The 14,348-nt window shown below is 40.0% G+C and overlaps 1 protein-coding gene across 1 annotated transcript in view; it reads right to left on the reverse strand.

The window, feature by feature from the left end:
* Positions 1 to 608: 608 nt before the first annotated feature.
* Positions 609 to 14,348, reverse strand: part of snx33 (sorting nexin 33) — a 47,143-nt gene continuing 33,403 nt past the window's right edge. Inside the window, exon 2 of the mRNA XM_023984815.2 lies at positions 609 to 5,567. Within this exon, the coding sequence (XP_023840583.1) occupies positions 5,314 to 5,567 (254 nt within the window). The 3' untranslated portion in view covers positions 609 to 5,313. The remainder of the gene's footprint in view (positions 5,568 to 14,348) is intronic.

Raw genomic sequence — 14,348 nt, forward strand, 5'->3', positions numbered from 1 at the left:
AAGTGGAAGAATGCATCCTTCCTCCCCTCATTCCTCATGGTGATAACAGTTCTGACATACATGGACGTTATGGTGGCATCCTGCTTTCTTTCAGGTGTAGGATCTTAATTTGATCACTCTTTTGTTGATGAGAATTTTGGGGCAAGGGAAGGTGCATTTGTGACATTTCTACAGTGACAACCATTCTTACCGAGCAATGCATACGCCATAGGAATTATATGAGAATACTTGCTGACATAAAATGTATCTTTTTCCAGCTTTGACTGGGAAACTAATGCAACAAATCAAACTCCCTCTATGCAAACTCGTAAAAAAAACATTAAATCTCCTTCTCCGAATTTTTTTTCACAAGTTTGCATAGAGGGAGTTTGATTCGTTGCAGTAGTTTCCCAGTTAAAGCTGCAAAAAAATCCATATTATGTGATGTCAAATATCATTGTGTTAATAGCATAAGTGCCTTTTTTGTGTCTTTTACCCAGCAATTTATTAATACAATTTGTATAGTGTGTATTCATACCATATATTTTGAAGGCTCCAGAAAGCACCCCCCATCTTTCCCCAAGGCAACATTAACTCACTGCTCCACGTACAAAGATAGATAAACAACATTAAAAATCAGAATCAGCATGATCGCTTTTATTAAGACTTTCAGAGCCTCCCTTAGTGACATCGTTCCTTGTGCCAAAAACCTAAGACAGTGCGTATTTCAATATAGGAAAATATAACAGAACCATAGGTCTCATCATGCCAGTCCCAGTCTCAGTCTCACACATCCTCGTTAAGCCAGAATCATCCATGTGAGACTCAGTGTCCTTCCACCAGCCATACAGTTTGTCAACATGTCCTTACATTACCGTTCGCACTGCCAGTGGCAGTCAGAGTAGGTGAGTAACAGTTCACATGGAATCATTTCCAGTCCTTTTCCCCTGAAAATTCCTTCTCCTTTTGCCCTGTTAGTCTCTTTCCACAGAGGTTGTCAGACCCATCTCCTCAAAATGTGACCGTTTGAATAAGAAAACTATTGAAGACAGCCAACACTCGACCACCTCCTATGTACGGTCAGCTATTTATTGGGAGACCCTTTCATTTCATTTGAAACTGAGTGCTAAATAGTGATACTTTGGTCTTTGTGCAATAAAAAAAAAAACAGGCGAGAAGATGAGGACATTTCAAAAGAAGGGTTGTGAAACACCTGGTTTTAACATCTACCCATACCCTGGAATGTACGTTGGAAGTGGAACAGCCATTGAGACAACACTCAGTACTGAGTCATAGACAAAGTCAGACTTCTGTGGTTAACTTAGAAGGTAATGCAGGGCAGTCTTTGTTTATTTACTGAAACTATGGTCTCAAGCATTACTGGGAAAAAAGGGCACCATCCAATAACTTACAGTATTGTTATTTTGGTGATTGGTTTGTGTCCTGTCAAATTGAGATGAATGGAAATATGTCAGGAGATCTCTTTGGGGTCTGTGCTAGACATTTATACTTCAATATTCCATGATCAGAATAAAAACCCTGAGTAGAGTACTGTATTATTTAACGGTACTTGGGAAAAGCCAATTAAAGCATGTGAATGGACCGTTAACTCAAGTAACTATTCAAAGCAACGCCTTAATTGTGAACAAGTTAGTGCTCTGTATTTAATAATTTACTTGACTGTTCTTGAGGCAATGCTTTCACTGAGAAGCAGCGTCTCTGTCTTAACCTCTTAGATTCATAATAGTTCTAAAGATAGCACAAACAAACCACAGATCTCTATAAGGTCTCACAAGATGGCTCCTATTAAAATCCATGTCTTATATGACTGGAACAACTTAAATTATTTGGTAATCAACACTGAAATTGGTGCGGTAGTGATTCAGTTAAGAGAAGAACACTATGTTCAAAGTCAACATTGTTTCTCAAATAAGGGGGGTGATTACTCCTTGTTTACACTTACTGTAACATTAAGTACTTCCAACTTCAAGACTGCTGGCCAAATGTTTGTTGCAACAGACAGAACAAGGAGTCTATCAATAACCCAACAAATTACAGTCGCACGGAGGCACGCACACACACACCATGATCAACGGGTACAAAGCTCCTGTACAAACTCAACTGGAGCACAACTGATTCCAAAGACCTGTTTCTCCTCAAATGGTGCAAAGAAGCAGGTGAAGACAGTTGTTTAGAAAGTCACACTCAAATGCCTCTGCTCCTTAAGGCACTTACAGGGACCACAGGAAAAAGTACCATTAATTACATGATGTTAATTATCTTAAGTTATGGAGTGCAGCTGCTGCCTCTTGGGACTTTAAAAGCCGCCGACAGGCACAGTCATGGCTTGTATGGAGAGCTATCTCAAGAAAATACATCACGGTAACACGTTTGCAGTGAACACCTGATCATTCAAGCCCTTACTCTGAGAAACAACAGGAGGAGATGGCATGGACTCTGTCATGGTTTTCATACATTACACTAAAGGAGTTCCGTTTCTACCGTCTGCTTAAGGCTACACATGCCTATCTTTGACCCTCTACAGAGAATTCTTAAATGCCACCTATCAATGAACGTATTAAGATTTGTTGCAAACACCTTAAATAGATGGTATTGTATACAACAACAAAAAATGTTGGTCATAACATAGCAAAATTTGTGGATTTATGAAGAAGACAATGGTGTAAGTCCCTTGAAACAAAGAATTTAGACTTTGAATTTCAGCCTGGAAAGTGACTATTACGTGAAGTGCACAAACTGGCTTCCCCAGCCTCTTCAAGAACATGCCCTCTTTCTGTCCGAGTCTTTGAACCACTTGGCCCATATTCAAGTCAAAATAAGCAGAAAGTAATCTTTATAAGGCAGCAACCTCAGCAACCCCTCTCTTCTTTTAAGCCAGGGTTTGCGTGACTATCATGGTCCACCATGAAGAAAGAGAATAAACAGATAAACTTTTCCAGCTACAGCCATCCCGCTGGGCACACACTGGTTGAATCAACATGGTTTCAATACCATTTGTCAAAGTATTGTGACGTGGAATCAATGTGGAAAATACAAAAAGTCATCAAACAGTACTGATTTCATCTAATTTCAACCAGCGTTGTAAGCATTGAAATGAGGGTAAAACGTCAACTTAAATACAATGACTTAACCTGACTAACAGATTGTTACATCAATCTAATTACAACATAATCATCAGAACTATGTATACGTTGAAAATGCATTGAAAATTCCACATATAAACGTTAAAAAATATATATATAATCCTATGTTCATCCAGGTTAAGTGTACAAAACATTAGGAATACCTACCTAATATTGAGCTATATCGCCCCCTCCCTTTTACCCTAAATTCTTGACACAAACCAGTGTGCCTGGCATCTACTACCACTCCCCTTTCAAAGGCACTTAAATCTTTTGTCTTGCCCATTTACTCTCTGAATGGCACACAAACACAATCCATGTCTCAATTGTCTCAAGGTTTAAAAATCCTTCTTTAACCTGTCTCCTCCCCTTCATCTACGCTGGTTGAAGTGGAGTGAACAAGTGATCCTAGCTTTCACCTGGTCAGTCTATGTAATGGAAAGACCCGGTGTTCCTAATGTTTTGTACACTAAGTGTATATCGGGTGGTTGAAATTCAGTGTTGGGGAGTAGCGAACTACATGAAGTTCAACTAGTAATTTAACTACATTTGAAGTAGCTAGGTGGTAGTTGAACTAGTCAAAGTCAAATCAATAGGTAATTACCTCTGTGCCACGCAGTGGTGTAGATAACAACTGAACATGACTCTTTTTGTTAAAAAATGTAATAAAATATGGGAGAAGTAGGAAATATTTTGGGGGGTTTTCAGCGTCAGACCTGCCAAATTCTCACTTGAAACTTACATATTCTATTAAAATGACATATTCCATTCATGTATGACCCCAAAGTGAACTGTTCTTGCAATTTGTAGACTATGACATTTCAAATTTACATACAATAATTTTTCGGAATGTCCTTCGGATGTATTGAACTACTTTTTGAAAGTAACCTTAATTAAGTAAACTATATTTTTCTTAAGGGTAGCTTTAGTGTAGCTTAACTTCTTCCAGTGTGACGTATTTGGTAGCTTGGTAAACTATATTATTATGGCAGCCCCCCGCACCTCTCTGATTCAGAGGGTTAAATGCGGGAAGACACATTAAAGTTGAATGCATTCAGTTGTACAACTGACTAGGTATCCCCCTTTCCCTTTCCCTATATTTCCAGAGTAGATTCCCCAACACTGTTGAAATTATGTTGAATTTTATGTTTGATTAGACATATTTCATTTGACCTAGTAAAATTGTGTGTTTGAATCAACGTCGGTTTCAACTTCATGTCATCAACCGAAATAAAGAGGTAAATTCAGCATCCTAATTATAAGGATAATGGTAACTACTTCTATACTTCTAAACTTCTAAAGATCCAATCAGCCATAGTCGAATGACAGTATAGTTAGCGTTGAAATGATGGTGGCCTTTGGGAAAATCCGATGTCAATGTAGCTTACATAATAAACCCAACCTCACTCCAAACTTACTTTCACATACAGCTAGTGTAAGAAAAGTTAGAGGAGTTACTTTCAACTATTCAATGGTATTTAGGTAGTCTATGCAAAAGTGTATGGAAGCTGACCAATGTCTAACTGTCTAGACATGATAGGTCAGCTGAATTGAACGCAGCTTGTTTCTCAAGCTAAGCGGGGTACATAGAGGAAGGCATCTGTATGGTAGACTTGTTTCACTGAAGTGCATTACCTCTCCGTAGGTGTCAATGTTCAGGCAGGAATCGTTGGACTGTGGCTTACCATTTTATTTCAATATACCTCTATTTAGGTTGATGGCATGACGTTGAAATGATGACGTCGACTCAAACATACCATTTTACTGTCAGCATTGAAACAAGTTCAAATAACATAAGTCTAATCAAATATGAAATTAAACATCATTTCAACCACACAAAGTTGAAGATTTTTTACATTTCTACGTGGAATTTTCAACGCAATTTCCACGTATTTAATTGTTATGATGATTATGTTGAAATTAGACTGATGTAACAACCTGTTCACCAGGTTAAGTCTATGTAGTTAAGTTGAGGTTTTACCCTAATTTCAACGATGAAAACTTTGTTCAAATCCAATGTATTTTCCACGTCACAATACATTGACAAATTACATTTAAACAACCAGTGTGTGTCCAGTGGGATTTCTCTATTTCCACTAGGCTTTTTGACAAACCCTGAAGAGGGCCCGTTGAACTGGGCGGCCATTTCGGATCAAAAGGATAACGTCAGGGCTGATGACAAGCCCAGCCTCTACAGGTTGTCGTACATGTGCAGGGTACGCTCCAGCTGTTGGCCCACGCGCTGGTAGAAGGCGATCTGCTGTTTGATGTAGGCCTGCATCATCTCCTTGAAGTCCACCTCGCGGCGCTGGTGGAAGTGGTTCATCTCAGCCTGTAGAGCGAATCCCACTGTCCGGCAGCGTTTACGCACTCCGTCTGCCTCGTCCTGGTCCATTTTCCCTTCGTCGCTCATCCGCTGACTCTCTTTGACCTTGGCGAACGCACCTGAGGAAAGAGAGAGAGCAGTTGGCGGTTAGCTAGCTACTGATAAATGAGTGTTACTACCTGTGGAGGGAGAAGTTTGCGGTAGCTAGCTACCGATACAAAATAAATGCTATGACCTGTGGAGAGAGCAGTTAGCAAGCTACCGATACAATGAATATGCTATGACCTGTGGGCTAGCTAGCTACCGATACAATGAATATGCTATGACCTGTGGGCTAGCTAGCTACCGATACAATGAATATGCTATGACCTGTGGGCTAGCTAGCTACCGATACAATGAATATGCTATGACCTGTGGGCTAGCTAGCTACCGATACAAGGGAAATGCTACTACTACCAGTGCATGCGTGTGGACCTAGCATGACCTGTATAAGACAATGACACATTGAAAATGATATTCAGGTTAAACATTTGAATGGTGTTTGAATTTGAGGGCTATGATCAGGAATTGTAAAAACTTGTACGACTTGTTCATATGCTTTTGAGACATTTTGGAAAACATGACAGCCTTGTGAGACTTTAGCTTCCTCATAGTCTCGTAAAACCTTTCCTTGGCTGACCTGGAATATTACAGTAGACAAGAGATTGGCAATATAAGGCACCCTCCAACCTTTAACAGAATCTGCTTTAGACCAAATAGAGCATATTACGCCACAGATTTAACTGCTACAGTAACAGTACACAAATCATGTTACTGTAAGAAACAGCAGCAAACATAACTCACTGAATTCAAAACAGATGTAGCAATTAAAATGTTGCTTCCTTCATCAAGCTTTCAAGTGTTCACATTCTTACTACATTACACATGTAGGCCAGGCTTCTCATCGACGGGGCTGTAGTGGAGCACGTTGAGAGCTTCAAGTTCCTTGGTGTCCACATCAACAACAAACTAGAATGGTCCAAACACACCAAGACAGTCGTGAAGAGGGCACGACAAAGCATATTCCCCCTCAGGAAACTAAAAAGATTTAGCATGGGTCCTCAGATCCTCAAAAGGTTCTACAGCTGCAACATCGAGAGCATCCTGACTGGTTGCATCACTGCCCGGTACGGAAATTGCTCGGCCTCTGACCGCAAGGCACTACAGAGGGTAGTGCGTACGGCCCAGTACATCACTGGGGCTAAGCTGCCTGCCATCCAGGACCTCTACACCAGGCGGTGTCAGAGGAAAGCCCTAAAAATGGTCAAAGACCCCAGCGACCCCAGTCACAGACTGTTCTCTCTACTACCGCATGGCAAGCGATACCGGAGTGCCAAGTCTAGGACAAAAAGGCTTCTCAACAGTTTTTACCCCCAAGCCATAAGACTCCTGAACAGGTAATGAAATGGCTACCCAAACTATTTGCATTGTGTGCCCCCCCAACCTCTCTTTTTACGCTGCTGCTACTCTTTGTTTATCATATATGCATAGTCACTTTAACTATACATTCATGTACATACTACCTCAATTGGGCCGACCAACCAGTGCTCCCGCACATTGGCTAACCGGGCTATCTGCATTGAGTCCCACCCACCACCCGCCAACCCCTCTTTTACGCCACTGCTACTCTCTGTTCATCATATATGCATAGTCACTTTAACCATATCTACATGGACGTACTACCTCAATCAGCCCGACTAACCGGTGTCTGTATGTAGCCTCGCTACTTTTATAGCCTCGCTACTGTATATAGCCTGTCTTTTTACTGTTGTTTTATTTCTTTACCTACCTATTGTTCACCTAATACCTTTCTTGCACTATTGGTTAGAGCCTGTAAGTAAGCATTTCACTGAATACCTGTTGTATTCAGCGCACGTGACAAATAAACTTTGATTTGATAGGCACTAATTTATGTACTCTCTGTCATCTGGAGCTGCATGGGAAATAGTCCAGGAACACAAAGTAAAGCACAAAGTATAATTCCCAAGGCCTAGTCAGCCCTTCCCCCTCTGAAGGGCCAGTATCCAGAGTACTGACTATTGAATGTTTTACAGAATAATACTATATATAGTATCTATGTCTGGTATCTATCTGAAACTTGTTCACTGACGATAGCTCTGATGATATCTATATGGATGTCTATATGGATGTATGATCTCTGTGGTAACTTGTATCTGTACAGGGTGAACTCTAAACTCCCGACCAATTCTTCCTAGTCAACGTCAACTCATTGCCTCATGCTTGCTTGTATATTTTAATTATCTTTATGCTGTCAGATAAACATTTTGAAGGAGGCAGTGTCATGGTGTGTTCGTAACCGTGGGAAGTGGGAATTTACCACATATGACTGGGGGAAAATCCCTTGAACGGCCCTCCAACTGGTTATTACTAGTGAGAAACTCGTCTATCATCCTGAGCACCCACTTCTCCAACATGGTGACCTCTAATGTCACCTACTAAGGAATTGGCCTCTATAATAGGGTTGGGTGGGATCCAGATTTTCATATCATCATACAGTCCTTCTCATCTCGGGATTTATGTTATTACCGATTTAGTACAAAAGGGTTCACCAAAAAGCAAAAAAGCCCATTGGGCGTCTATTACAAGAACGCAAAAAAAAGGGCACAAGTAATAGCAAATTTCCAAGGAGGCTGCGAGCGAAATATACAAACGAGAGCAAACAAAAATAAACCAATTGCAAAGATCTAGCTCATAAAGTTATACATATATAGGTAGCAGCTACCGAATGTCATTTTTGGTCAGTTTGGACATTCACAAGCGAATGTGAACGAGAGACAATAAACAATGTTTTCACGCACACTTGTCTTCAGCAGGATTCTTTCTCTTCACAACTGGCTACTTGATTATTGCAGCTCAGTGGGTTATAACTTTTGTTGACAATTTTGATTCCTTTTGGAAGCAAAACACATTTCATAAGGAGGATGGGATCCACCCAAATAATTTGGGTGTCTGGATCCTTTCACAGCACTATAAGGCTGCGTTGAGACAATGACCCAAGCCCAGCTCAGTTAATCCCTACCATCGTGTCACTGAGTCATCATAATGCTTTAGCAAAATGGACATTATACCAGGCAGACAGAATGTAAGTAACCTAATTTATGTCCCTCTAACTGCCCTGAATACCTCTGGTGATCCTACAGCTATTGTATGCAGCAATCATATGCTTTTGAACCAGTTTTATGCTGTTAGCATTTAGGCGGTGTGCCCTAGTAGGAAGTCCACTGTGTGCAGCTCACCCTGCACTAACATAAACCAGACGAGAATGTCTACTTCTGCTAATCTTTCCAGTAAAGCAATGAAAGCAATCAAGCATCCCAGAAAAGTTATCAAAATCTCCCACGTTAACATATGTAGCTTAAGAAACAAGGTTCATTAAATTAACTTGCTACCGACTGATTTTGCCAACTAATTGAATTATTTTTTCATTGGCAAGATTAGCAAACATGCCAGCAACAAACGCTGACACAACACATCCGAGTATATCTGACCAAATTATGAAAGAATTCCGTAAAGAGAGTGTGGAAGAGGTGAAAAAATTTGACAACAATGACAAGCCACCGGGGTCTGACAAAATGGAACATTTTGGAAAATGACTGCGGATAATAGTGTACAATATTGCCACTCCTATTTGCCATATCTTCAATTTAAGCCTCCTAGAAAGTGTGTGCCCTCAGGCCTGGAGGGAAGCAAAAGTCATTCCACTATCTAAGAATAGTAAAGCCCCCTTTACTGGCTCAAATAGCCCACCAATCAGCCTGTTACAAAACCTTAGATAAGTTTGGGGGGAAATTGTGTTTGACCAGATACAATGCTATTTTACAGTAAACAAATTGACAACAGACTTTCAGCACGCTAATAGGGAAGGACATTCAACAAGCCAGCCAAATAGCATTGGACTTCTGTTGTCATCTGATGAAAATAAAGTTATTTTCTGCAGAATGTGTTGCACAAATGTATTTTCCGTGAAGGAAAACTATAGATGCACATCCCTGATCACTCTATTGACGCAAAAAAAACACTGTTGACTTTCAATATAAAACGTGACCCCTGTCAATACACAGCTAAACTCATATGCTCCGGCTTTCTCCCGTTCTGCTATTTACAAACAAACACATGACTCGTTCAACTGTTCTGGGGAACTATGGTAAGCTTCATAATGTAAAATAATGTGACAGGTGAAATGAAGAACGTGATCTGCTTCATCTCCTAATGCATGGCACGAGTTGACTACAGGCATTTACTTAAAAAGTAGCTACAAATATAAAAATGTATTGAAAAACTTCTAAGAAATAGTTTCAACGGTATTGAGCGTATTGAAAAACCATGCCATGGCTATTTCCAAATTCCCAGGTATACGGTATATACGGTATACCGCCCAAACCTATTCTATAACAGCATTTTTGTCAGTTAAATGCAACAACAAAACATTATTTTAATTAACTATTTAACTCTATAATTTGTTTACAAGCATGATAGCTGTATTTTTTGTTTATGGTTCACGCAGCTTGTTGGCCATTAGTAGAGCTGAGCAATTAGGGCTTTTTGAGGTCGGTTAGATTTCGGTTTTGATTTTAAAAAATCTAAACATTAAATGCACTTTGCATTGTGTGGGTTGAATGCTGTAACAACACAGACTAAAACAATTTTTAAAAGTCCCATGATGGTAGTGACTGCCCATTACTGCTTATCACTTATTAACCATCATTTATTCACATTACTTTACTTTAATAAAATATTTCAATTGTTGTGTATTTTACATTTGCTTTACTTGATTACTTTATTTAATTCCAAGTCATCATCTCATCTCTATAGAGCTGCTGCCTATGCTGTTTGACAAAATCACTATTTTGTAGATCTTCAAAGAAAATAAGGCATACTTTTATGACTGCTGAATACCAACTATCAATCACTTAGATCATGTATTTTCAGGTAAAAATACCTTGCAAAGCAACAGCTGCTCTCTATATCACCTCACAATTGTGCACTCTTCTCTCTTCAGTAGTAAAAGAAACACAGACTGGACAAGTAAATGAGCAACAGACTATGGTCATTGTAGTTAATTCCCACGATTTATGCGCTAAACTATGTAGAATATTGGCCTATTGAAAACTTCAACTGCCTACTACATTGCAGAATTCAGGCTGGATCTCTAGAGAAACTGTGCGATGTACGGATTGATCTCACAGAAAAAATGGAATTCAAATGATTGAACCGATGTTGGTCAATTAGTTGTTTAAAAACAAAAAATAACGGAAATTTCGATTATTTGCTCAGCGCTAGCCAGTAGCCAATCGGCTTTTTTAATGAGTTCAAATCACATGAATGCATCCAACTGGCATTTACGACTTCACAACTGGTCAATTCCCACCTCCCACATGGTTACAAACGCAGCATTAAAGTATAAACTTGAGAGGCACAACATAACAATCCTGTCACAACAGACAATGCCAGGAACATTGTGAATGCTGAACATTGTGAATGGCATCTCATTTTCCCGCTGTACCAAACCCAACCGTGACCCTAAAACCGCAATATGTGCACCGTGTGTTTGGTGAACTGTTACACCCCTACCGGCAATACCGTTGTAACTGTTTATTTGAAGTTTTTTAAATACATTTTAATATTTGTACCTACTTTTTAAATAAATACCCGCAGTCAACTTGTGAAATACGTTAGGAGAGAAAGCAGTTTGCGTTTTTAATTTCACCTGTCACATTATTTTACATTATTAAGCTTACCGGTAGTCCCCAGTCACATGTTGTTTACAAGCACACAACAATAAGAGACCAGAGCCTTGTGAGTCACTCATTGTTGTGCAGCACACACCAGGTGATCTAGTTACAGTATGAAATTCACAACGAAACGTTTGCCAGCTAGATATCTTATAACCTAACTATTAAGTTAACGGTCTAAAATGTGCTAAATGTTCTGCAGTTGTGAATTTGGTTGCTAACTTAGTAGCTAGTTATCTTTCTAAGTGGTTAGCTTCTTGCAATCAAGCTCCTCTTGGTAACAGCAGACTCTCCTGGATTGAGAGCCTTTATGTCTTGCATGCAGCAAACTGTGAGTAGCATTGTAGTTACTTGTATAACTTTGTGAACTGATATGTCTGTCGTGCAAATCATTTATGTCAGAGAAGAATGTATAATAACTGCATATTCGCTATGGAACTTTACATGTACACTACCGGTCAAAGGTTTTAGAACACCTACTCATTCAAGGGTTTTTCTCTATTTTTACTATTTTCTAAATTGACATCAAAACTATTAAATAACACATATGGAATCATGTAGAAACCAAAAAAGTGTTAAACAAATCAAAATGTATTTTATATTTGAGATTCTTCAAATAGCCACCCTTTGCCTTGATGACAGCTTTGCACACTCTTGGCATTCTCTCAACAAACTTCACCTGGAATGCTTTTCCAACAGTTTTATAGGAGTTCCAACATATGCTTCGCACTTGTTTGCTGCTTTTCCTTCACTCTGCGGTCCGACTCATCCCAAACCATCTCAATTTGGTTGAGGTCGGGGGATTGTGGAGGCCAGGTCATCTGATGCAGCACTCCATCACTCTCCTTCTTGGTAAAATAGCCTTTACACAGCATGGAGGTGTGTTGGGTCATTGTCCCGTTGAAAAACAAATGATAGTCCCACTAAGCCCAAACCAGATGGGATGGCGTATCTCTGCAGAATGCTGTGGTAGCCATGCTGGTAAAGTGTGCCTTGAATTCTAAATAAATCATAGACAGTGTCACCAGAAATGAACCCCCACAACATAACACCTCCTCCATGCTTCACTGTGGGAAATACACGTGCGGAGATCATCCGTTCACCCACACCGCGTCTCAAAATACACTGCAGTTGGAACCAAAAATCTCCAATTTGGACTCCAGACCAAGGTACAAATGTCCAGCAGTCTAATGACCATTGCTCGTGTTTCTTGGCCTAAGCAAGTCTCTTCTTATTATTGGTGTTTTTAGTAGTGGTTTCTTTGCAGCAATTCGACAATGAAGGCCTGATTCACACAGTCTCCACTGAACAGTTGATGTTGAGATGTGTATGTTACTTGAACCCTGAGAAGCATTTATTTGGGCTGCAATTTCTGAGGCTGGTAACTCTGAACTTATTCTCTGCAGCAGAGGTAACACTGGGTCTTCCATTCCTGTGGCGGTCCTCATGAGAGCCAGTTTCATCATAGCGCTTGATAGTTTTTGCGACTGCACATGAAGAAACTTCTATAAATTTTCCCGGATTGACTGACCTTCAAGTCTTAAAGTAATGATGGACTGTCGTTTCTCTTTGCTTATTTGAGCTGTTCTTGCCATAATATGGACTTGGTCTTTTACCAAATAGGGCTATCTTCTGTATACCACCCCTACATTTTCACAACACAACTGATTGGCTCAAACACATTAAGAAGGAAATTAATTCCACAAATTAACTTCTAACAAGGCACACCTGTTAATTGAAATACATTCCACGTGAGTACCTCATGAAGTTGGTTGAGAGAATGCCAAGTGTGCAAAGCTGTCATCAAGACAAAGGGTGGCTACTTTGAAGAATCTTAAATATAAAATATATTTTGATTTGTTTAACACTTTTTTGGTTACTACATGATTCCATTGTGTTATTTCATAGTTTTGATGTCTTCACTATTATTCTACAATGTAAAAACTGTCAAAATAAAGAAAAACCCTGGAATGAGTAGATGTCCTAAAACTTTTGACCTGTAGTGCACTTGTTAGCATTGCTAGCCTTCGTATTGAAAATAGCGCCCCTTGTGTTCAGTGTCGGTATAACCGAATATCCCAGGATAGCACAAGGTCGGTATGAAGGTATGACAATCTGGATACCGCCCAACCCTAGTTTCTATAGAATCCCAGGCTGCAGTCTGAGGAAGCATGTAGGGCAGTTTATTGCTGTTCCAGGGGCAGGGCTGTACTGACCAGTCTGTGGCTCTGACCAAGAATAATGTATTGTAAAAAAAAAAGTAGGGGTTGGGTGGGGGGGGGTTTCCAAATGTCCTTATGCCATGTCCCTTAAGAAGAAAAGACTGGAATGTGGATCATACGCAATGGTCTGTTTCCCTATGTACGTATATAACGTATATGTTATAACGTATATAACATATGAAGATATTGTATCGGTCCATTACGTACATGGGGCATTTCAGACCCTACACTGTGATGTGCTAAATAAATACAATTAGTAATAGTGGTAGTCATCATAGTAGTAATGGTAGTTGTAGAAGATTGGTATCTCTTTACTCATGTCAATCCACTGGAATAAATGCTTGCTAATAAATGTCCCAATGGCCTGGAAAGCCACCACCTGATTTGTTTATTTAGTCCAACCAGATGGCTTTCCTCAGCTACTGTACCACGTCTTGTGACCATTCTGAGTTGTGGAGAGAATTGAGCTATATTATAAGTGAGAGCGAAACTGGTATGCTAACGATGCTATGCAATCGAGGAAGAGTCACAGAAAGAGAGAAGGGGGAATAGAGAGGAAGAGGAGAGAGGGCGAGAGGGGTTCGGGGCGGAAGAGATTAATTGTGAACACAACCGCTCTGGTGAATTAAACACAGGAATCTCCAGTACAATTTTGTGCATTCCCCTTTCCCACACAGGCCTCCAGACTGCTACCATTTAGGGACAGTTCAACATTTATTTGGGGGTAGTCCAAAATAGGGGAGGGTTGTTAAAAAGAAATTGCTTTCGAGAGGGTTGTTGGACCCTTTGACTTGGCTGTGCGATTAAAACATGTTGTTGGTCGCATCGGTGTGAGCTGCATGGTCACCTCACTCCAATCATCAAATTTTTTTAGGATGCTAAAACC

Source organism: Salvelinus sp. IW2-2015, linkage group LG4q.1:29 (genome assembly GCF_002910315.2).
Source record: "Salvelinus sp. IW2-2015 linkage group LG4q.1:29, ASM291031v2, whole genome shotgun sequence".
In the NCBI taxonomy this organism is placed as follows: domain Eukaryota; kingdom Metazoa; phylum Chordata; class Actinopteri; order Salmoniformes; family Salmonidae; genus Salvelinus; species Salvelinus sp. IW2-2015.